Below are 24,497 nucleotides of genomic sequence, written 5' to 3'. Positions count from 1 at the left end.
CAATCGTGATCTTAGATGATTATTATTGATTGGAATCTTTGGGTTCGTAAGTGCAAGAGAGTTCAATCAACTTTTCTTCTGAAAAGTGAACCATATTGGTCAATTTGTTTTTCAATTCTGTCACTGGTTTGAGTTTGTATTCTTTTTGGTATCTCTTGATACCTCCTTGAATGACAAAGGCAAGTTTTTGTCTCTTGAAAAAGTTAATTATTTTCTTTTCCTCATTGATGTAATCCTTGTTACCATCTTCGATAAAAGTCAAATCGGTAAGATAGAGGCCAATGAATGGAATGAGAGGAGGATGACATTCTTTCATGGTAGATCTCTGAATAGAATCATCAAAGAGACCACAAAAATCACAAACATTCATTGTATAATTTTCGAATAGAACGCAAATAGAAGTGTCACATTGTCAATATTGAAATGTATCATTTTCAATGTATCAAAATTTCACACTTACCATTTCCTTATAATTCTTAGCCGTTGAAACAATCTTTTCCAACTCTTTATAATTCTCTAAATGTTTCTTTGGTACGAGAGCCCATGTCTTTTTCAGTCTCATGATAGGCACACTTCTCAATCCACCAATAATTTCCTTAAGTCCATTAAAGTTATTGAGCTTTCTCAATTCGTGAGCAACTTTGATGAATTTTCGAATGGCCTTTGCACGTTTATCTTCCTTCTTATTTTCCAGAATTTGATGAGCAACCCACAACACAACCGTATTGGTTCTGTGGATCATTTCACAAATGTTGGGAGCTGCTGTCTTGTTCTTATTCCAAGCTTGAGCCAAACATTCTTTGGGTTGAATTTTTTGAAAGCTGTGAAATTTGAAAAAGTCCACATGATTCATACAGGTTGTAGATGTCAAAATAACATAATCATGCGATCAACAAAGATCACCAACAAAATATATCATTGAAAATGAACACACACTTACATGGCACTTTCAATTAAAGTAATTTGTCTAGCAATTTCCACACTGCTCCAATCTAATACTCGAACTTCATTCAAACTCTTGAAAGATGTTTTAAAAGTGGATGGAAAGATAGGTTTTGGAGCATCTTCATCGGACTCGATCTCTCCATCCTTTTCTTCATATTCTTTCATTTGTTTTTCAAGGTATTGTTTTTGAACAGTGACCATTGTGTCACGCTTTGATTTCAATCTCTTCATTTCAATTCTCAAATTATCTGCCAACTTGTCAAATGTTTTTGCCATGTGATTTTCAATAAAGTTGGACATGAGTTTCACAAGTGAAGGATTTGTCTTAAAATCAGTACTGTGATCGGCGACCCATCTCTTACAAATTCCATAAATATTAATTCGGGTAGGAGCCAATACTGATAATTCAAATTGTTTAAATAAATTGGAATTCGATCGAACTTCCATCGAAGGAGGAGGTAAATTCCATTTTAAAATTAACAACTCGAGAACTTTTTCAGCTGTTGTGAAAGAATGATATGTCAATAAGAAGGCATCTTTGATGGCCAAATCATGTACGGATTGTGACATGGTCATTTTCTCAATTAACTTTTCCAAAGTGGCTCCAATCAATGAACCATCTTCTGCAAAGGCCACATTCACACCAGGGATTTCTGGTTCTTCAAATTTTGCATGATCAATGGATCGTCTCTTCATGAGAGTATCTAAATCTTCCGAATAACGAGCTTCAGGTCTTTCCAAACTCGATACTGATCTCAAATGTTTCACAATTTGTTTCGTCTCATTGGCTGACAATAATGAACCGCTCACAATCGATCTCAAATAATGAATCCAACGTCTTCTCTCCTCTGCTGATTCACATTCAAAGATTTTTTGTTTCTCTGGTGCATAGACAAGTTTAAAGCCCTTATCTCCCCATTTTTCAACCATACATGTGTGATCAATGAAATAGAGTTTTTTCTCACGTTTCAAACCTTGTTCTAAACTCTTACTCATCCAACTGATAATGAGAACATTTTCGAATAGATAGGCCTCACAAGGTGGTGATTTTTGTCCCTTCCTAATTTGATAAATTAACTTGTCATTGGAATCATAGTAATTGGTGAGACACGTCGAATCCATGGTTTGTACAGAGAAAATGAAACGTGGCATGGTAGGAACCCGTTCTTCTAAAATGGAACATTTCCTTGGTCGAACTGTTTTGTAAACGCTCGTTTCTCTCTCAGAGACAGATCGTCTCATGGAAGATGATAAATTTGACTCCAAATCGAATGCAGTGTAGGATTCCAAATTTTCAATGTTCAATCGATTTTGAATTTCAAAAGTTCGGTTCAATTGATAGGCCATTTCTAATACTTCACTTGTGGTAATCATTTTCTTTTCCAATTTGTAAATGGCAGTGTCAAGCTTTGAGCATGGATGGTTTTCTGGAATTAAAGGGTGGAAAACGTCACGAAGCTGAATCAGATAATACGTCAATCGGACAGCTGGCTGTTGAATGAGTTGATCAAATGTTAAAAATTCTGCAGCACATGATTGTTGTTCTTTTTTAAAACTTGCTCTTGCTTCCACATCGAGTTTTGACTCAATAAGATGTTTCAATTGTTTGTCATCAGCGAGAAGAATCTTTTGAATTCTGTACCGAAGACCTTTCTGTGTGTAATCAACTAAATATTGGTCAATATATTTAGTAATAAGAGTCTCTTGAACGAAATCGAGAATAATTTCGCCAAATTCTTCAAGCCACTTGTCATTGGCTTCTGAAACACTTTGTTGTGCCACATGTCTTTTCAATTGCATTAATTTCAAATGTCTCTTGTCTGCACTAAACATGTTAATAAGATAATTGAATAATTTTTCAATGACTTCTTTTTCACCCTCAATATTTCGTTGATTAATTAATTCCATAATTGGATTTTTGTAAATTCGAGGTAACAAGTGACCTAATTGATTCAAATAATCTTCCTCTCGTTGAATAAATCTTTTGATATACAATCCAAGATTCTTTTTTGGAATTTGTGGTAATTGTTTCGTCGACTTTAAATCAGTAGAAGGTGATGATTGATTTTGTACAGGAATAGGAGGTAACACTTTGTGTGGTGACGATGGTGAGTTTGTTTTTTCATCTTCAATCATGAATCGTTGTGCAATCTTGTTTTGTTTGAGAGAAATCTTGGATGGAATTCGATTCAATGAGAATGTCGAAACTGATAATTTTGCCATCGAAATGGTATTTTCAAATTGCTTAATTCTCTCATTCACACTCACAAGGTCAACTGCTCCAAGAATTCTTCTTGCAAAACTCAAATCTTCTTCTTGTTCTTGCCTTTCTTTTTTTAATCGTTCTTCTTCTTCTTGTTGTTGATCAGTGTCATTGATTTTCATTTGTGATGGTCTTCTTGGAGGTGGAGGGGGTGTCTTGTTTGGTTTTGTCGGCCACACATCAGTGCTGTCACTTGTCTTTGATTTATCTTGTTCATAAATATCCAATTGAACACCAACACCCAATGCAATTTGCAAATGCTCAGGTAATGATTGAATGTCATCTTGATCGATTTTTGTTGCTGAAAATGTAATGGTTGTTGAGGATATATCTCGAGGAGAAGATGTCGATGATGAAAATCTCATTCCAGAATAATCCAAGGTCAGGAATCGACTTGATAAAAAATATCTATATTGTGTGTGCATTTGAAGTAAAATGTGAGGATGGATAATAATGACCAGTGTCGAACGTCATAGGAATTGAAAATTTCCAAAAAAGTACAAGTGATGACATCATTAAACACAATTGAGAATAAACATGATCATCATGTTCTGAATTTTTTCTACCTACTCCAACACTTGTTCTGCCTTATCGGGATATATAAAAACACCAATGGAAACAACGACCAATGAAATTGCAAAAAAAACGTCAATACTTGATGTAAAAATAACCGCAGAAAATAGAATACCCATAATTTCCGTAATAAACCAAGTAGTGATTCAAGTCGTCGTCTTCGTCGTAAATGTTACTGTTGATGCAGCAAGAGTCTTTGTTTTCAACGTTCAATATTTTTTTTTAAAAAATGAAAGGTTTTCAATGACAGCTGACAGGTTACAAGCGATTGGACTCAATTCATTTCAGTCATCGATAAATCGCGTGACTGAAATCATACCTTTTAAATTATTCTTCATGGAGAAACGTGTTCGTGATCACCACTCCATTTTCGAAATTTGTGAACACATGGCAGATGCTATAGAATCATTCAAACAAGAAATCATCATCATCACCATGGTGCTATTAATTTTTCTCCATCGTCAAACAAATTAATTTTCAATGGTGATGATTTAATGTATGGGATGAAAAAAGTAATGCCAAACAACAACCAACAATTATTATTCAATACTACAAGAACATTTAATACTATTAGTTCGTACACTATTACTACAAATTGGTTGAAGAAGTATCAACAAAAGCCAAAGGTAGTGGTGATGATATGTCCAACAATTATTACAACAAGATTATCTTCAACAACATGCATGGCCTCTCAATTTATCCAATCAGTTTTGGATGATTTTGATAAGCATGCACGAACCTATTCAAGAAACGAAAAAGAATCTGTATTCAAGTTCAATGAGATAATGAAACAAGTTCAACTTGACAAATCTGATTCTCCAATCTATTTGTACCAGAAGAAACAAATTACAATAATGAAATAACTCTATCCTCTTGGGCCATATCTTGCGATTTAGGTCCTACATTTCCTGCAAACAAATATGATGAACATTATGAATTTATCACCTCGGGTGGTACTCCAGTGTTGACATTAATAGAAGCACCTGGAACTGGAAAAACTCACTTTGCATATCATTTAATTTCTAAAGGAAAAACTGTGTTAATTATACCACCAAATCACAAAATTATCTTATCGAATTCATTGGGAATAATATTTAACATTTCAAGAAACAGTTCTAATTTGAGAAGGTTATTAGATAGCGAAACAAAACGTTTCATTGTTTTCATTTATGAAATTTCGAAAAATAATTCAGGATCTGTTTGTTAAAAGTGTGAAGTGTGGATTCCTGGTGGGTTGACTTTTGAGATTATGCTGAGGGTGTACCCATTTGCTTGATAGTGACAGCTTGAGGTGTGTTCAAAATGGTGCATACATAGGCAAAAGGAAATATCAAATCTTGAAATGAGCCTTTCTTACTGCTCAATTCAAAATATTGAACTCGGCATGAGTGTAAGAGTTTGTTTGTGCCATTACTAATTTCTTCCAAGAAATCATCAATTTCATCTCGAGTGATTTTGTGTGGAAGATCCGCTTTCAGTCCTAATAATATGAGACAGGAATCCTGTGATTCTAAATATTCACTCACTTGATCAATGTTGTTTTGAGATTTCCAATCCTCAAAGATTGATAAAGTATCTTCAAATGATGAACGATCATTTAAATCAAAGCAATAAAAGTAACCTTTAACACCCCTAAAAAAGCTCATGATAATTGATCGAAATCTTGCGTCTCCTGCACTATCCCACAAATGTAAAAGACATCGTTCCTCTTTTTCTGAAAATTGTAAACATTTCGTACAAAATTCGACTCCAATAGTTTTCACATAGTTATTATTTTCTTCAAAAGGTAAATCTTTGAAAACTTTGTCAACAAGAACGCTTTTTCCGCAACATTGGGAGCCGACAATTAAAAATTTTAACGTCAATGGAACTCTTTCATTACACTCTTGCAAATATTTGAAGGAATTTACAATTTTAGGTTTAAATTGATTGTGAAAAAATATCAAATTCTTTTTAGGATTATCTTCATAGATCCAAGGCAAATACAACATGGAACCACAATTGAAAACATGATTCCACAATTGTGGGAAATCAATCCAATAATTATAAAAATTTTTCGAAACTCTTCCAAGTTGTATCACACATTCCAAAGGTAAAAATTGTAAAATATATAATATAATTTCATCTGGCAACTGTTCTTCCAACTCGCTCATATTTTTGTAATTATACAACTTTTCCTTATCGGGATTCATTAATTTCTTGTTGCCGTGATGATGATCATTGAGAGATTTTCTTTCAAAAACTAACGGATAATTGGACGAAAATAATTCACAAATCATTTTGTTTGTACTTGAACAACCATTATTCATGGGAGAATTGTTGGAAATATGAGGATTTGCTCCCACTGTGGGAGACTGAAAGAGTGGAGGAGGTGGCGGTGGATGAGAGACTTTCGTTTTCACGGAATTTCCCATTTTTTTGAGGTGTGTGTGAACTCGATACGACTGAACACATTTCCTCTCTCTTGTGTCACAATTATTCTTGCTGACAAGAATGAAATTATCTTCATCAAAATAGCCAGAGGACAATGCTGCAGCACAAGGAAGTTGTCCTGTGGCATTGGCTCCAATCTTGGCCAATAAATTCATTCCAATTCTGCCAATCCTCAAAATAGATCATCAAGAACTCACACTTTATTTACAAACTGCATCCAAAAACTATTTCTTGAATTTACGGAGACCACCACATACTGATTTTAAAATCTCTTTTCGTTCTTTCGATCTCATTTCGATAATGCTCTTCTTTTTCATCTTCTCTTTTGGTTTATGTTGTAATAGATTGCTAGGAATATTAATCTCACGACGAGTAAACTCCTTTTCAAAGTATTCACGCCAATTCAAAGATTTCAAATAGGCGACTCTTGCAGGTGCGACTTTTCCATGTTGAGGAATAACTGTCTCTATCAAATGACGGGCAATGTCAGAAAATTCTGGTTCGTCTTTTTGGACTGTCACAATGGTATGCAAAAGGAGACCACGAGCGAATTCACTCACTGCTTGCAACAAATTGGCAGGATGGTAATAGGGGTACTGATTAGTAGCATCCTTAAAAGCTCTTGCAAGTGCATCGTAATAAGCTCCGGTAAACACTTCTGATAATGCATGTTCTTCATTTTCAACATCAGAAAGTTTATAATCAGCATCTGCATTGCGAAGATAACCATGCATTCCCAATGAAATACCAAACTGTTCGGCAAGCTTTGCAGCAAAGTTTTGGGATGAATGAAGATTGCCATGGGTTGTAATAATTAATGCATTCGCCATGGCATCATCTGCAAACACGAAACTTAACGCAGAGATATCTCCAAATGCTTCATGAAGGCCATGTGTTTGCATTTGATTAGAATTCATGAATTCGGGACGCAAACGATCCAATGAATAGTGTCCCGCTTCATGAGCCACAACATCAGGTGTCTGACATGTAAAAATCTTCTGGCCTTTCTCGCTCTGAAAATAACCAAACTTTAACTCACACCCCACCTGGAGACGTTGGTAGTAGGCATTCATCTCATCCTGGAGACCGTATGGACTAATGGTAAGAGTACCGTGTGGATTGTTATCCCAATATGAAGCAGCGTTCTTCAATTTTGGATCGTCAAAGGTTTGTGTCAAAGACTCTAAAGTATTGCGCCACATATTTGCAGTGAGTCTTGTTGCTGTGAAGGTATGCAACATGTCAAATTCAGGAGAAAACAAATCTCTTAAATCTTTAATCTTGGAAATTTTAACTATTTCTCCATGTGGTCCAACGGTGGACATTTCGCTGTCTTTAGGACCATCCTCGACGATTTGAGGGACGAGACATTGTTCAACCTTCGCAAGGAGAGTTTTGCTGTCCTCTGTGACCGAAACGTCTTGAGGGTAAAAACGCAAGACTGTGCCTGCGTGGTTGGGAGTTCTTTCATGGGATCCTGACATTTTAAATTGTTGTTGAATAAGTTTGTTTTCTTTGTGGCCAATTGTTTTTGAATAAGTTTGATTTCGTTGTGGTATTTGTTGCAAGTTAAATGTTTCTGTTTTTGTTCAAATACCTTTTTAAGAGTAATATTTTCAAAAATAAAAATACTCCAAATAAAACATAAACTAAATTGGGTCTGATTCCATGTCCAACAGATAATTCACATATTTTCACATGACCATTTTAATAAATTATCTTTACACTACTGAAAATTCATCAATTAATTAATATTAAAAGAAACTTCTTTTGCATCAAGGAGCAGTCTAAAAACATCAATTTTCCAAAATTCTGGGTCGAACAACCGAAAATACATTCTCAGCTGGAATCTTCGAACTGTGGTTTTCTGGAAGTCAGCAGGAACAATCAGCTAATGGTTTGTCCATCTTATGCCGATCCTCCATTACGTGTAATTATGGCACTTTCCCTAAACAAGAACAAAAAGAACATTAACTGTTTGAATACCTTCAGAGTTTTCAATGAAAACCGTTGTAATCGTCGCTTGGTGTTCGTTTCAGCAAAGATTTTTATTATTTTCTGGCCAACATAAACTCTAAATTCCAAGTGGAGGTTGAATTGTTTTTCAAAAAAAAATAATGCATTCCTCACCCCCAAGAAAATTGTTGAAAATTGACACCATCACAAACTCCGACGAGTTCAGCACCCCTAAAAGTTCATCATCATCGGAGAAGGAAGAATCTTCCCTTGATCATGGTGATGAAGAGAGAATTTCCAATTTGCATCCACAACAAGATGGCGAGAAAATTGAAGAATCCAATCGTCATTCAATTTGTGAGGATCCATCAATTCTCTTGATGCCCTCTCCTGCTACACAAATTCCATCCTTCTCTCAACAAGTTCATCCTCTTCAACCACAAACGATTCATCATTTTACAAACCATTCTCCATCTCCTCTTCATCGTTATTCCGAGTATTCTACTACTCCAAAAAAGAGATTGTATGAAACAACAACCACCACCACCAACAGCACCACCACTTTGAATCATTCCTCCCAACATCCTCCCCATAATCGATTATTTCCATCGAATTTATCCCTTCCATTTCAAGATCATTTTGAACATGATATTACTCAATCACCTGCTTTTCCTGTTTTGAGAGATATGTTAGCCGATACTTTTGATCATCATGGCGATAGTTCTGAAGAGAAAGAATCTGTCGTGTCGTTGAGTGAAGGAAGCTCTCTATCGGGATCATCAATATTTTCGGAACCACATCAGAAAGTTGACTCACAAAGAGAGGCATCCTTATCGGTGTCATCAACAATGCATCAATCTCAACATGATGTTGCATTGACATTGTCTGTGGGGGAGGATGTAATTTCCTCTTCTTGTTCTCAACAAGTTATCACGCATGAAAAAAGTGACAATATCGACCAGAAGAATTCTGAATTGAACCATAGTCAGACAATGTCTTCAGCAGCAAATGCCACAGGAGGAGTATTATCAGAACCAAAACCATTAATTTGTAAAGAAATTGAACCAAAAGATATCAAGTTGGATGTATTGAATTTAAACAAAAAGGGTCATCATATTCGAGTTTTACTTGTAAGTATGTGTGACTTTAAAGGTTTATTTCAAATGGAACATGATTCATTCCAACTGGAACAACTAATAATATGTTCTCGAATTCGTCACATTTAATTTTGGAACTGTTTATTCAATTTCATCATCCCTTATTTAACCTCTCACCAAGGTTCGTCACGGACAATGTATCACCAATGTACAAAAAACTATCTTACAAGAAAAACCAGATCATTCAATACCATTAAGCAAAATTGGAGAAGAACAAGCGAAAGCAGCAGGTGTATATATTCGAAGATTCTATGAAGAAATGAATCAACGATTGAAAGAACAAATCGACAAACACAATTTAAAATATATTGACATTTCAAACAGAAAGTTTTCAAACTCAGTGAAACACATTTCAAACGAAACAACAGATTTCAAGTTTGATAATGATGACAGTGACACTGAAGAAGATGCTAAGCAATCTTTCATCCAAAACGGGAAAGTTCCTCATGAAAAAGTTATCACCTATCCATTAAGGGTAAGATTATGGAATTCTACTTATAACAGAGCTAGAATGACAGCTGAATACATCATGAAAGAGGCATCCAATGTCATTCAAGATCAAAGGTATGTGGAATTTTTACGACAAGCCATATTCGAAATTTTTCAATATCCTACCCCATATATTAGGGAGAGCATTCTACTTGTGGAACAACAATTTGGCCTGTTTGAAGGAGTGCCTTTGGAGGAGTTGGCAAATCGTTTTCCTCAAGAATTTAGACATTTTGAAAAACATATTTGTGCAACAGGTCGTTTTTATGCTCGTCCACCTCTAGGCGAATCAAGATGTAAGTGAAGTATGGCAAGTTGTGTTCAGTTTCATATAAGTCCATAATAATATCATGTAACATATAGTTGATGTTTCTAAACGAGTACAATTACTGTTTGATAAATTTATTGAAGACAGTGAAAAAGAATACATTAATGATATCGTTATAGTGTCACATGGTGTCACTGTTCGATCCTTCACACAGAGTAAGTAGAGAATATTATTAACATTACTGAGGACAATAATGTTTAATACTTTCTCAGTGGTATGTTCAATTATTATTTGTTTATTGATCTGTTGTTCTTACTTGTTGAGCTTTAATGATAAATATTTTGCTTGCTCAAACAATTTCACACGACGGTCAGTGGCTTGATCTTAGTCCTGAATGGTTCGACAAGGAGATGAATCCTAACAACTGTGGCATTCGTTTACTAGATGGTCAACATCGAGATAGAGGTTATGTCTTTCATGGATTTGGACTCCCCCATCATCATCGAAACTAGCCACTTGTTTTTTCCAATAAACTTTATTTGTTTGAGTTGGATCCCAAGTGACCATGTATTGCCGTCAAGAAATGTTCAAATGCATTGTTGAATTTCAAGAGAGAGAAAAAATGCCTGGACATTCACACCGACGCAAACACACTTCAAATTTTCGAGCAGGAAGCTCATCATCAAGAAATAGTGGCAAGGCTTCATCATCATCATCGTCGGCATCCTCGTCATCGGGACCTAACACCATTGACAATGTAGTGGAGAAGGTCATGATGTGGAAGGAACAATTTATGTTTGATGATTGCATCAAGTTATTGAACAAGACGATAAAACAATTCTCATCAAGTCCGAGAGTGGTGGATTTGTTATTCCTGATGGGAGAGGTGTATTTACAGAATGGAGATTCTTTGAACGCTAAACATTTCTTACAACAGGCTGTTCAAGGTATGTGTTCATGGAGTTTATATCATCATCATTGATTATACGAAAATGCGTTCCGCTTGAATCAACTTTGTGTTCTCTTCAACAATCATGAAATATCTACTCCGTATATACGAAAATTTGTTTCTCAATCATTGCTTCAAATTTATTGAATGACGACTTGGTGTGATTTGCTCAATTTTTAAAATCAATATTATTGCTGGACTAACTTAATGATAGTAAATCCAAAGCATTATCCATCACTCATGTATTTGGGTCAAGTTTCGGAAGCTAACGAGAGTGCTCAATATTTCTCACAAGGACTCACAGTCATGCAAGAATTATTGAATTCTAATTCAGGAAATATTGAGGAAATTAAACAATTATATATTCAAGGCCTTTGCTCAGTATGTGAACTGTACATGACCGATTTATGTTTTGAACCCAATGCAGAACAAGAATGTGAAAAATGTGTTGGAATGGCACAAGAATTTTATCGTAACGTTCCCATTCAAAACTGGGATGTTGGATTGTTGCAAACGTTAGCTCATTTGAGAATGTGTCAATGTAAACCAGAAGAAGGAAAACAGTTCATGCAAGTGGTTGCTCAAAAAGTGATCGAGGAAGGAAACAGATTGAAAGAGTCAACAGATTCTTCATTCAATGATTTGGTCATGGGCTATGACTTTAAACTCTCGACAGCAAAGAATCTCATTGAATTGCAAATGCATCAAGAGGCAAAAACAATTTTGGAACAATTGAAGGACCAATTCGATCAAGTGGTTGACTTGTGGTACCTGTTGGGAATTTGTTGCGACTCGTTAGGCCAAAGCGATGTTGCAATCAAGTATCTCGAAAAGGCCCTAAAGATTGGAAAACAAATTCAAGAAGATGGCATGTTTTTGAATGAAGTGAAAGATGAATTGAACCTTATCAAACAAAAGTTGTCACAATCTGGTGTGCAAAATCCTGGAAGTGACTTGATTGACGAAGACGAAGACGAATGGGAAGATGTTGTGGAAGATTATCTCGAATCGAACAATGAAGTGGTCGATGAAGATGACGATGCCGAAATGAATGGATAAATATGGAAATGACCGTTACAATTTTAACACCATAATTTAAATTTGAAAGTTATCAATCACATTTAAAAAATGTTTAACTCTCCCTTGAAACCTGTTGTTAAGAGACGAGTGAAAAAGCAATCAGCCACCATTCGTCATCATAGCCAACGATCCGAAGACTCCATTTCTCTATTTGATCCCATGCCACCCAATACTGATGACACTACTTCCGAAATGAAATCAAAGCCTTATCGTCTGGATTCCTATATTTCCTATTCGTCCCGATTAGCCAAAAAACATCAATCATCATCAACAGTTTCTTCTTCTCAATCCATAACGTTAGAAGAAGACTCTTCCTTCGCTCTCCATCATGAACTCATGTTCCGAAAATTCATTCCTCTCGAGAAACATTTTCGAATGAATTATCAACAAGCTCATTACAGAAAAGTGTGTAGCAAAGCCTTGCTTCAGACCCGACTGATACCCAATTTAGAGGAATTCGCTTCTTCAGGTGATGCAACCATAAGCACGCCACTTTCTTCCTCATTGGAACCTTATTCTCCATTCTCGCCATTCTCTCCATCATCAATCACAAGCTCCTCTTCTTCTTCTACCTTTTCAAATTCTTTGCATACTTTGAACTCTCCTTCGAAAGGATCAATGATCAGCAATGGTCGTCATTGTACTACTAGTAGTAATCTTACTCCAAAGAAATTAAAAAACTCTTCAAAAAAGAGGGATGGGCGTTTCTCTCCGGCCATGTCTTTCCATTACAAGGGAAGAATGGGTTTTACCAGCATGCTGTTTATGGAGAGGTGTGGTATTTCCATGTCTCCTCCTGTTCTTGTGGCTGGAGATGCCAAGGGATCAATTCAATTATTTTCCATTGGAGACTATTGCCACAGTGGTGGAAGCAACAGCTCTAAAAAAGTAATTGAAAAACCTTGTTTGAAATTTTCGATACCTATGAGGTCCTTTGTGAATAGAATTTGCACGACAAAGAGCGGAGCATGTTTGGTGGCGAGTGACGACTCAACCTTGTTTTTTTATGACTTGTGCCGACAAGTGACAGGAAGTCATCATCCAACCATAAAATTCGAAGGTCACACTAATTACTTGACAGATGTGAAGAAGAACACCTTTGAAAATTTATTTATGAGCTCATCGATGGACAAGACTGTGAAAATATGGTCACCTCAAACCTCAAAATTTGTATTTTCCTTAAACATTAAGGAATATGTCAATTCGTGTTGTTGGATGCCCAACAGTAATCATTACATGCTTACTTGCTCTCAAAAAGTCATTACAACACCTTGCTCCGAGAGCTGTATCAAAATTTGGGATTTAAGGAAATTATCGAGTCATGTCTGTGAAATTATTCAGAATGGAAAATTCAACGAGTTACGTTCGTCTGCCTCCACTTACAATGATGCCGATTCTGAAAGTGAGGATAGTGATGATAGTTTTTCAGGATCTTCATTGTTTGGATTTTGGTCTGCCACGTCAAAATCGAGACAATCGAAACAAAGCGCAGCCATAACAAGTTTTGGAGGAACTTTAGAAGTAGAGTCCTCCGATTATTATGACTCGACCACACAAATGTATGTGGAACCATTCATACCACATAGAGTCTCGGAAAAGATTTTTGACATTCAATTCTTGGACGATTCACATTTGTTGTCCACATCACCTTTTTGTAGTAAGATTTGGCGAATACATGAATTGTGTGGAATTAATGGTAATAATAAGAATGAACTCAACTCTATGAATGTGACTGGTCTGTGCACTCTCTCACACAAATATTACTCCGATTATGATGACACTTCCGTTCAATCTTGTAACGTTGTACCTACGATTCATTTGCAAACAGGTCATTTGGTGAAAGGTTGCAAAGATGGAAATTTATACGTTTGGAACTTTGCCATTCACACTCCCAACACAAATAAGAGAACGAATTTTACCACTCGGATCAAACCAGCTCATTCATCGGCGATTCGTTCTGTTTGCTTTAGCAATGAAGGTGATTTATTTGCATCGTGTGATCAATTAGGTCATTTGAACATTTCATCCATTTATGACGGTACCACATGCGACTCCATGATGGATGACCGATGCATGAGCATGAACGACAGTACCCTCTTGATGGATATGAACTGCAGCTTTGATTCTTCCTCAACTAGTCATCACAATACTTCTCAGATTAGTGTTGACATGAGCTCAATATTTTTGGAAGAAAAGAGTTCCACCAACACGACCAACATCACCACGACGCAATTATCAGCAATAGCCAGTGGTAGTAGTGGCAGCAACACTATTGGAGATGGAAGAGATTTTGAACATTCTCACAACATTTACACAGAAAATAATTTATTGACCACTAGTCCGCAAAAGAGGTCGAAAGATGTCGAGCTCGACAAAACATCCTCAAGACGAAAGAAAAAGAAGAAATAATTGTTTTTTGATCGGAAGAATGTCGTTGGTAATTTTCTGTAATTTTTGTATTCCTAATTCATATTATCATCATCACCACGATGGCCATTAGAAAATCAAAATTAATTTTTTTCATCATCCGTTAGAAAATATTATACAATCAACAATTCCTCTTCACTCTCTCCCGAAGAGTATCTTCACTACTTCCAATGAATCTATCCACCTCTTCATTATCTTTGATAAACACAAACGTTGGCATTTGTCGTACTTCATATTTATCGGACAGTTCCTCATGAGAATCCACATTCACTTTCACTACGGTCATACAATGTTGATAGGTAGAGGCCAATTCCTCCACGACCGGAGCAATTTTACGACATGGAGAACACCAATCGGCATAGAAATCTGCTAGAATGACCTTCTCAGAGGATTGATTTTTCACCGTTTCTTCGAATTGAGAGGAACTGCCAATATGTTGAGCCATTTTTTTGGAGTTGATAAATATTGATAATTAATTGAAGTCTCAATTTCGCCGAGTCGACCCAAAGAATCTCAAAGTATACTGCACTATTAATAATGCATTTACTCGATTATTGGTGGAGATGATGAATGTTTATGATTGTGCTGGTTGTTGTTGACAGAATCATTCACAGAATATCTTACATTCAAATTCCTTTCGCGGAGTCATTATTCTCAATCCGCTTTCAAATAAGGTGTTAATTGAGTCATGGACATTTCCCACAACTCATCCTGATACTTTTCTTGATAACTATCCTTCACACTCTTCTTTTCCTTCCATTGATCATAAAATTTCATGCCTGTCACTCCCTCTTGTTTTGAATCCATGGCATGATACGCAATGCATCCACCCGCATATTCTGGAGTTTGGAAAAAGAGTGAAGTCAATGGTTTAATCCACGATGGGATTGCTTCTCTCAATAAGGCAGTGTTGACCACTCCTGGATGCAATGCATAGACACTCACTCCACATTGAGGAAGATGATTGGCTGTATTGTGGTTGTTGTTGGAAGAAGAGGTTGACGATGATTGTCCTATTGTTGATGAGGAAGAAGAATCAGACTCTTGTGACAATCTTCTCACTAAACCATAGGCAAAAAGAACATTGGCTAATTTGGAATTATTATAAGCTTGATTTCCAGAGAATTTGGAATGTTCACAATTAGGATCTTGAAGAAGCTCTTGAATGTTTCCTCGTTTATGGAGACTGGAAGCAACAATGACCACTCGTGTGGGAGCACTTTGTTTGAGTTTATCGAGAAGAAGATGAACCAATAGAAAATGACCCAAATGATTGATTCCTGTCCAAATATTTTCATGTTGTCGTAGTGATGGTTCAGTATAGGATATAATGTTGATCATTATTGTGTGAAGAATTCAATTTGTATTAATAACGACATGAATTCATCATCGTCATGTGAATATATATTCCAATGGAATGCAATGTTCATCCTTTGAAATAATTGTTGTTGGAATCACTCTCAAAACTTACCATAAGTCATTTCAAATCCCTGTTTGGTCGTTTTTCGATCATTAGAACTCCAGCATCCAGCATTACACACCAATGAATGCAAAGGTAAATTCTTCTCTAGAAATTTCTTGGCAAATTCTTTCACACTTTCCAAATCCGATAAATCCAATTTCATAAATTCCATACTTCCTTTTATGGAAGAAGAGGAAGTGGTGTTCAACAAGTGAGATTCAATTTCTTTCATGGCATTGAGTGCCTTCTCTTCTGAACGACAAGCCATAATGACATGCACTGCTTGCTTTTCGGAATTGAAATGATCGGAAACTAAATGTTGGACAGCACTCTTTCCTAAACCATCGCTGGCTCCTGTCAAAATGACAATCTTTTTCATGAGTGCAGAAGAAGAGGTGTTGTTGTTCATGAGCATTCGATTCAAACGTATGAAAATGGTGAGGATGGTGAGGATGATTGAGATTTTTTTATTTTGAACTCGAAAGATTAAGCGGTGAGGAGAAACTGTAATTCGAGAGCATTTAAATTGTCCGCTTTTTAGAATGGTGTTAGAAGTGATACGCGGAGTTGAAAAATGAAATTTCAGACATCACCGCGAGATTGGCTTGGAACACCATTATCATCTCTTCGTGTGGACACTAATCCAAACATGAGAGATAATGTCACAATTCATGATCTTGCCTCACAGGATTTCGTCACACTTAAAAATCCTGCATTGCCCTCATCACCGTCGTTCTCTCGTTTTGAACCAGGAATGGTTTATTGTCGTTGAAATTAGTAAGGAACAACTTGTCGTTCTTCTAAAGCATGCTGGAATAGAAATTGCAATTCAGTGTTTGAGTTGGCACAAGAGGATTCATTATGGAGATTGTGCAAAGAGGAATTTACAGGAGATGCATCTCATCGACCTCTCAACATTGTGACTGTGTATTGAACTTTCCATTCAAATAGGGTGAGTTAAATCATCATCAAAGAATATCATTTTCAATTTAATTGATTATTGCATCTCCATACTAACCATAATTACAACACGAATCAGTGACACTATTATGACACTGATTTTCAAAGAATTTACCAATATCCCAATACGGATGTATTCTTTGTGTGTGTGTCATGTGAAAATCATTCTTCCATTCTCAAAAATTCATTCCAGAAATTTTACGATTCATTCCCAATGCTCTTGTGATTAATGACTCGAGTGGATTTGATATTTAATTATTTTCAAACGTATCTCGATCAATCGACGTCTGGATTGCTCAATTTACCAAAATAAGAAGGTGGTTGATTCAATTTTGGAAAAAAGAGCACAAAAAAATGGAAACACTCGAGTTGCAGGCGGTAATGAGTGTTCGGGATGTTTGGATTCACATATTAGAAATGCTTGAAGTGAAAGATTTACTCCTTTCTATTGCATTGCTGAATAGGGATCATTACAAACTGATTCATGGTTCTTATTTGATGAATTTTATATTAAGAAGAGATTTTAAAGAATTAATCTTGAAGGATGATGATGATTTTTATAAAAATCATTTGGAAAATAATGAAGTGAAGGAAAAGAACAGCCTTAATTACAATAATACTAATCATCACTTAATGAACAAGGCTTTCCGGAAAGACCATCAAAATTCCTTCAGTTTTTACGGTATTAATGAAAATGGACATTATCGTTTAGCAGTTCCGAATTGGAGTGAATATTCAATCATTCCCATACATGATTTTAAAGCATTTTATTTGTTATTCAAGAGTGAATTGCAACGTAGGAATACATGTTGTCGGGGTTTTATATTTGATCGAATTTTCTCTACCATGTCGAGCTCGAAAATGAAGAGAAGAATCACAGAGTGTCGACATGATGAAGTTCGTTCAGTTCTTCCTATGAAGACACAAACAAATGTTAGTTGCATTTCCAATGACTCGAATTCACTTCATGAAGGAGGAGAATCCAAACAATCTTCATGGAGAACTATTCACAACTATCAATTCAAATGCAACCAATGTGGATTGACTCTCGTTACAGAGGGATTTCATCCTTGTGAAATTACAAAAAGTACCTCCAGTGGAAATGTTTATTACTGGCTTCAACCAGGCCACAAGTATCGAATCGAAAATATTAAAGAGGATGAATCGGAAGCTCTGACAAGTTATTAGAAGAGAACATCTTTGAAAATAAGGCAACTTTCCCGTACAGTGAAGTAAGATCAAAGAGGAAGTGAATTTTTAATGAGAGACATATCGAGGAGTGTACAAATTGGGAAATTATACAAAAGAGTAGGCACATGTTCCAAGATGGTATACTTTTTAATTTGGGCTTGCTCTAAACAAAAAAAACAACTACTTTCACATTGTCAATAATTACTAGCATCTGAATACATACTTTCATTGTTATTTAACAAGCACACAAAGAAATGGTAAAAACTGATCATATTAAATTCATTGATGAATGGGACAAACAACATGGTAAGTTAACAAGATGTAACGCAGGAGCCATTCACAATTGCATTAATATCTCAATCTCTTTATAAACAGCTCCAAAGGATCATGTTTGGCATCCCATGACAAAGAAGGAGCTTCGTCACTATCAAGAACAACCTTTCCTTTCCAAAGTGGGAGAAACGTTATCCTCCAATCTAAAGAATATACCACTCATTGGAGAGCAATTAGAGTCACAAAAGAATTCATGGCAAGAGCAAAATATGAGAAAACAAAGAAAGGAGACTGATACCATGGGTTATGCTGGCATCAATTTAGAAGACACAGCGTTCCTTAAAACTCTCGACGAGCCTCATTATTGATCGTGTGGCGAATGTTTGAACAAACTGCAGCTTAATGAATGAAGCAGGCGAACCAAGCATATACCACTCTCATTGCTGCATGTTGAATATGCTTGGACGTTACAATGTAAATAAATTCTCCAATTGTGGTAAACAAGTCTATATTTCACATGTGTGAAAATGTTTTAATATAATAAATAAATAATAATAATAATAACACTTTGGCATTGATTGATGAATATCACGAACCGAAAGAGTAATTACACCTTCTCTTCCGTCTTGTCAGTCTCGGTCGTCACTTCATCCCTGCCAACAGATGTAGCGATTGGAGTGTCAACTTCTTTTGGAGATGTTACAATTGCTGGTTTTTGTTCCTTCATCTTAATGTAAGAGTAGTAAATGGTACCGCCAAGGGCAATGACAACTCCAAAGAATTGGGTCCAGTTGAGTGGAGTGTTGAAAATCAAAGAACCAACATAAATGATAACAATGGTCTTGGAGTGTCCAACCACTTGATAAGTCAAAGCAGAGAGTTTACCAATAACCAAGAACGATCCCAAATTCACATAGAAGGCAATAAAGCATGAGAGTAACACAAAGGACTGTTGTTCAGACAGGACAACAGAAATTATCATGTTGACCAACCATATTCAATTCCACCATGTTCATTGCAAATTTTGTGTTAAATTAATCAACAAATCCAATGTGATGGTCACATTAAAATCCCGAAAAACAATATTAATGTTGCAAAAGCAATTTCCAATAATTCCAAAAATTCACGTGTATGACATTCAAACGAGATCGTGTCAACATAATTATACAAAATCACACCACAAATCAACTTACAAAGTATGAACGATCAGAAGTCATTTGTTGCCAATCGTAGGCAATGACGTCAGTTCCATCAATGAAAGGAGCACACAACAAAACAATCACAGAGGCAATAGGAGCTTGATAGATGAGCAATTGAAATGGGTTAGCATTTAGATCCTTATTCTTTCTTTGAAGGAGCAATTGCTGAACAGCAGTAGCCAAAATGGCCAAGAAACAAGTAAAAGTACCAAAGAATGTAATTCTCACTTCAGCAGTCACAGTAATGGCCAAACCAATAATGATCAAAACCACAGATAATAATAACTCCTTTGAAGCAGTCTCCTTATAAAACAAATAGCTCAATCCCAAAATGGTTGGCATAATCACAAGCTTGGAAAGTTGATAAACACCAATAGTGTTAAATTGTAAACTCAAATTGTTGAACAAAACAGAGAGAGCCAATAACAAGCCCATAATGAAAGCAGAGGACCAATCCAACTTCTTCATCTTGAACATTTCCAATGCTTTATATTTAGGGAAGATGTTATGAGCCTGTGCAAGTGCATAACTGAATACAGCAGTGAATAAAAAGTGGAAACCCATCAACAAGGTACCTGCTTGAAAATTGTAGTATTGATACAAGTACTTGTTGCAAAAGATGATGGATATAGAGGAAGAGAAGGAAAGGAAAATATATCCAAAGCTATGCAGGAAGGATTGTAGTTGTGAGGTTGATTGTGCATCGGACGATCCAGAGCCAGTCATTTTGAGTTTTTGGGTGATGATTCAAAAAACGAAGAGGAGAGTAATGTAGGATGGTAAAAATGAAAATTCAATGATGGTCAGATAATTTATCGTATGATACGGCAATGATGTAGTGGTGGTAGTGGTGGTGGTGGTGGTAGTACTTTTAAAAGTATTTAATCTTCTCCAAAGATGTCGTCGTGATGGCCGTGATGAAAAAAAAAAGAATGAACGAATCAACCAATCGAATTCCCCCAAAGATGATTTTCAGCAATTTTTTTTAACGTTCCAACCAATCCACAGTGTTCATGGATGACAGGATTGCTTTGAGAATACAACAGAAGGGCATTGATGGTTTGTGATTGTTGGAGAGCTTTGGATTTCCAGTGCATACAACAACAATTATACTTTGATAGACAGTTAGGTTGACCTGCTTTGAACAAGTTCATTCAAATTGCAATCGGCAGTTTCCTCCATCAACGACCTTTGAAATTGTTTCCATCACAACATCAGTTTTGAAATTGTCAAACTTCTCTCATGCTGGTGCGTTTCCTCCATCTCATGAGCTGCATCTCCAAATCAAGCTTGCAATCCATGAAAGCAACTGACCAACACTGCTCAGCTGACAACTCATCCAGACAAAACTCTCCTGATTCGTTCATTCGAAATTGCTACGCCGTACGGGAACAACACTCGACGCCGACGCGAAGGAAAAAATCAGTGCATTCTTTTTTTGTGAATCTTTGCATCCTCCTCATCCTTCTTGTGATTGAGAGTTCACCGCTAGACTAAAGATCTCTTCTTCTTTTGAAAACAACAACAGCAAGCTACCAAACACAGAGGCTTGAGAGCGTGCATGTCATTCTCGCGACAACATTGTTGTGTTCTCTCTCAGTGTTGGTAATAGAATATTAATTTTCGGTTGACCATTGGTTGAAGAGATTGTGCAATCTTTGAAATATTATACATAATTATATTCAGATTTTGTTATGCGAATTCATTCATTTCAATTCAACAACAACACAATTTTGGAGCTAGTTCGTTAATTACAATTATATTAACAACCTTTTTTATTTACTATTACTAGCATCACCATCAATAGCAAACCTTTCAACACACTTCATCATCACCAATAATACACCAACACACACACCACCATAACTGATGGGGCAACATCAGGTCTCTTCCATCACGCACTCGGATGAAGTGCAAGATATGAATGCCTCATCCTCCCTTCCCATCAATAGAAGAACTCTTGGCCGAACAGTAGCAGCAGCTTCATCACCATCATCATCATCATCAACCAACAACTCACCACGAGGAGGAGGAGCATTAGAAGGAGGAATCAAACAACAGCAACAACAATGGAATCATGGCGATACATCCCACATGATCTCTACCTTCCGATCATCCATGCCTGTGGCTCAGGGCGCCGATGCCAATTCCATCATCCCTAACACGGTACAAAACAGTTTGGGAAACCCTTCTCATCCTCCTCATCAGAATGGAAAAACTTGTTCATTGCCCATTCACCCAGTCGCTTCTCTTCCATCTTCATCCTCCTCGACCATTACCACTCGATCGAGTCCAACAAGACGAACTCAAAAGTCAAAAGGCAAACTGGGAGCAGGCTTACTTGCAACATCCTTCTCAAGAAGACATTTCAATGATGATTTAATTGGAGACGATGAAAGTCAAGAGAGCGAGGAGGAGGATGACGAAAATTATAATACAGAACATTGTACGACCAATCATGTCGATACCAACCATCATCATTACGATGATAATGTCGAACATGATAGCGATCATGATGAAGAATCCATACGAAGAAAATTGCGATCCACCTTGTATCCTAAAACACATTACAGTTATTATTGGAAACCCAATGTATACAAGGACTGTTTCATGCCAACAACCTCGTCACGATCGTCAGCTTCTTCCTCTCGATACCTAAAACAAACAAATACGGATCTATATGCATCATTATCAACTGATGATACTTCTCAATGTTTGGAATGGACCATACGATTAGATCCAGAGAACGATCCTCAATTTTATGAGCTCGCTTTTTCACTGTTTCATTTCCAAAAACCAGACGATGAATATGATGAAGCTGTCATTCCAACCTCTCATAGCATCGAAGAAGAGCAGAATGTTTCAAGCTTGGCATTTAACACCCATTCAGTTGCATTCAACACCACCACCACTGCCACCACTTCCCCACAAAATATTCACACCAATCATACATCTCCCAAAAAAAACCACCGTGAAAATGGTGTCACATCACCTCAGTCCCTTACTCATCTCACTGCCACAACCCCCAACTCAGACGCTCCCACATCTGTTCCATCTTCTCTCATCATGGGCAGTTCTACAACTACTACTACAGCGAGTAGTACCACCATGGATACTGATCCTTTCTCGATTGGGCTTGGAACCTCATCGAGTACGTACCTTAATATCCCTTCCCCTTCCTATCATCGACCAAGAGGAAGAGCATTCCTCATTGGTTCACAGTCCTCTTCATCTTCCAATCCTCATGCATCCATCAATTCCTCATCATCCAATCATTTTTATCCATTTGAATCAGATAGAAACAGTAGGGACATTTCTTCCTCATCACCTCTTCTAAATTCAGCTGGTATCAATCATTTACATTGTCTCAACCAATCAGATGGTAGATTCTCTTCCAACTCAAATATGTATTTGAATGAGAAGAGAAGAAAATCTCTCGAGAGAACCTCACGTGACTATCGAAGAGAGCTTTACCTGGAGGTCTTGCGTACTAGATTTGAAAATAGAGGTGCCATACCTCAAGACGAGAAAGATCACAACAAGAGACACCACCAAAAATCAACCCACTATATTTCTGCAAGCCAAATCGAACAAAAGGTACCATTTGAAATTATGTTTCAGATACTGAGCTATCTGACACCAGAAGATTTGATCAAGTTGGGAAATGTGAGCCGAACGTTTCGATACATATGGACAGAACATCCACTTTTGTGGGTGCGGTATCCATATGTCATCAACAATGAGAATGGAGATTTAAATTTGGGAGAAATGGTAGAACAAGAAAAATCTAGAATTGGTTCATCATTCATTGATCACGCCTCGCTGCGAGAGCTCATTGAAGAATCTCCATTCACCACTGAAAAAACCAATATTGTTCGTTCGAGCTGGAAGAATATTTACAGAGCGATTTATCATGGTTATACGAAAGGTCCATGGAATAATTATTGTACTTTTTACAACAATGTAAATACTCAAAGCGTAGAATATCGATTAAGCATGATTGAAATTAAGGTTTGCTTGGTTGGAGGCTCGGGTACTGGTAAAAGTTCATGGATTCTCATGCTCAAAGATGCCAACAATGGAGAGACACCAGAGATCTACAAGTCTAGATCCAAAAAGATTGAATACATGGAAACCACTATTGGTGCCTCCTATACTGTAAAACATATTAAGGTGACACTTCCACATGCTGCATCCTCGAGCAATGATTCCCAAGATGATGACTCCATATCATCAGAAACTGATAGTTACATTATGAATCGTTTTGTACCAATTATTTCTGAAAGTATTTGGGATACCTCTGGTGTTAAGAGATACTTCCCTCTAATTCCTCTTTATTTGAGAACATGCAAGGGCATAATTTTATGTTTTGACCTTAACAGACAAGAGTCGTTTGATGAAATGATTGAAATATTCGAGGAATACATTTTCAAACAACAGGCAAACAAATGTGAGACCATGGACTTGTTTGAAAACAAGCATTTATTTGAAAAATGCCTTCAAGAACAAGATACATATGTCTATGTGTGTGGAATGAAAAGTGACAAAGAACGGCATGTATCCAACGAGAAAATTACCCAATTTTTGCACAAATATGGAGGATCTAGAATCAAGATATTTACCAATAATTTTCTCTATTTTGAATTAAGTTCACTCACAGGAGAAAATGTGTACACACCATGGTTACACTTGGCCTACTGTGTTGCTCTGAATAATCAGAACGATCATGCATGATGAAAAATGTTTGCACAAATCACTTTCCAATTTTGAACCGGTTCAAATAGTTTATTAACAAGGTGAGAGACGGTTGCCAACCTTCCCCTTTTGTACTTCAGCTCCATTTGATCATAACAATAATACAAATTGCTTCTT

At 36.6% G+C, this 24,497-nt stretch overlaps 12 protein-coding genes across 12 annotated transcripts; 6 read left to right on the top strand and 6 right to left on the bottom strand.

Annotated features, from left to right (window-relative positions):
• Window positions 1–22: 22 nt before the first annotated feature.
• On the bottom strand, window positions 23–3,900 carry FDP41_012701 (uncharacterized protein; the record flags this gene model as incomplete). The annotated part of the gene is made up of 4 exons (XM_044703250.1): window positions 23–325; window positions 461–821; window positions 941–3,616; window positions 3,779–3,900. The coding sequence occupies 4 exons, from the start codon at window positions 3,898–3,900 to the stop codon at window positions 23–25; spliced, it is 3,462 nt and encodes a 1,153-aa protein (XP_044565626.1).
• Window positions 3,901–5,028: 1,128 nt separating this feature from the next.
• On the bottom strand, window positions 5,029–6,195 carry FDP41_012700 (uncharacterized protein; the record flags this gene model as incomplete). The annotated part of the gene is made up of 1 exon (XM_044703249.1): window positions 5,029–6,195. One exon carries the CDS (start codon window positions 6,193–6,195, stop codon window positions 5,029–5,031), a length of 1,167 nt encoding a protein of 388 aa, XP_044565625.1.
• A 243-nt stretch (window positions 6,196–6,438) lies between these two features.
• Window positions 6,439–7,698, bottom strand: FDP41_012699 (uncharacterized protein; the record flags this gene model as incomplete). The annotated part of the gene is made up of 1 exon (XM_044703246.1): window positions 6,439–7,698. One exon carries the CDS (start codon window positions 7,696–7,698, stop codon window positions 6,439–6,441), a length of 1,260 nt encoding a protein of 419 aa, XP_044565624.1.
• Window positions 7,699–8,331: 633 nt separating this feature from the next.
• FDP41_012698 (uncharacterized protein) lies at window positions 8,332–10,307 on the top strand (the record flags this gene model as incomplete). Its single annotated transcript, XM_044703245.1, has 4 exons — window positions 8,332–9,300; window positions 9,449–9,891; window positions 9,955–10,112; window positions 10,180–10,307. 4 exons carry the CDS (start codon window positions 8,332–8,334, stop codon window positions 10,305–10,307), a joined length of 1,698 nt encoding a protein of 565 aa, XP_044565623.1.
• A 399-nt stretch (window positions 10,308–10,706) lies between these two features.
• FDP41_012697 (uncharacterized protein) lies at window positions 10,707–12,092 on the top strand (the record flags this gene model as incomplete). Its single annotated transcript, XM_044703244.1, has 2 exons — window positions 10,707–11,031; window positions 11,248–12,092. The coding sequence occupies 2 exons, from the start codon at window positions 10,707–10,709 to the stop codon at window positions 12,090–12,092; spliced, it is 1,170 nt and encodes a 389-aa protein (XP_044565622.1).
• A 69-nt stretch (window positions 12,093–12,161) lies between these two features.
• Window positions 12,162–14,522, top strand: FDP41_012696 (uncharacterized protein; the record flags this gene model as incomplete). The annotated part of the gene is made up of 1 exon (XM_044703243.1): window positions 12,162–14,522. One exon carries the CDS (start codon window positions 12,162–12,164, stop codon window positions 14,520–14,522), a length of 2,361 nt encoding a protein of 786 aa, XP_044565621.1.
• Window positions 14,523–14,661: 139 nt separating this feature from the next.
• On the bottom strand, window positions 14,662–14,985 carry FDP41_012695 (uncharacterized protein; the record flags this gene model as incomplete). Its single annotated transcript, XM_044703242.1, has 1 exon — window positions 14,662–14,985. One exon carries the CDS (start codon window positions 14,983–14,985, stop codon window positions 14,662–14,664), a length of 324 nt encoding a protein of 107 aa, XP_044565620.1.
• A 209-nt stretch (window positions 14,986–15,194) lies between these two features.
• Window positions 15,195–16,411, bottom strand: FDP41_012694 (uncharacterized protein; the record flags this gene model as incomplete). The annotated part of the gene is made up of 2 exons (XM_044703241.1): window positions 15,195–15,820; window positions 16,012–16,411. The coding sequence occupies 2 exons, from the start codon at window positions 16,409–16,411 to the stop codon at window positions 15,195–15,197; spliced, it is 1,026 nt and encodes a 341-aa protein (XP_044565619.1).
• Window positions 16,412–17,316: 905 nt separating this feature from the next.
• FDP41_012693 (uncharacterized protein) lies at window positions 17,317–18,150 on the top strand (the record flags this gene model as incomplete). Its single annotated transcript, XM_044703240.1, has 1 exon — window positions 17,317–18,150. The coding sequence occupies one exon, from the start codon at window positions 17,317–17,319 to the stop codon at window positions 18,148–18,150; it is 834 nt and encodes a 277-aa protein (XP_044565618.1).
• A 257-nt stretch (window positions 18,151–18,407) lies between these two features.
• Window positions 18,408–18,794, top strand: FDP41_012692 (uncharacterized protein; the record flags this gene model as incomplete). The annotated part of the gene is made up of 2 exons (XM_044703239.1): window positions 18,408–18,459; window positions 18,529–18,794. The coding sequence occupies 2 exons, from the start codon at window positions 18,408–18,410 to the stop codon at window positions 18,792–18,794; spliced, it is 318 nt and encodes a 105-aa protein (XP_044565617.1).
• Window positions 18,795–19,033: 239 nt separating this feature from the next.
• On the bottom strand, window positions 19,034–20,351 carry FDP41_012691 (uncharacterized protein; the record flags this gene model as incomplete). The annotated part of the gene is made up of 2 exons (XM_044703238.1): window positions 19,034–19,375; window positions 19,620–20,351. 2 exons carry the CDS (start codon window positions 20,349–20,351, stop codon window positions 19,034–19,036), a joined length of 1,074 nt encoding a protein of 357 aa, XP_044565616.1.
• Window positions 20,352–21,494: 1,143 nt separating this feature from the next.
• FDP41_012690 (uncharacterized protein) lies at window positions 21,495–24,359 on the top strand (the record flags this gene model as incomplete). Its single annotated transcript, XM_044703237.1, has 1 exon — window positions 21,495–24,359. One exon carries the CDS (start codon window positions 21,495–21,497, stop codon window positions 24,357–24,359), a length of 2,865 nt encoding a protein of 954 aa, XP_044565615.1.
• Window positions 24,360–24,497: the final 138 nt, after the last annotated feature.

This window comes from Naegleria fowleri (assembly GCF_008403515.1).
Source record: "Naegleria fowleri strain ATCC 30894 chromosome Unknown tig16, whole genome shotgun sequence".
NCBI classification, from domain to species: Eukaryota; Heterolobosea; class Eutetramitea; order Acrasida; family Naegleriidae; genus Naegleria; species Naegleria fowleri.
This window is presented reverse-complemented; position numbering and strand designations above follow the sequence as displayed.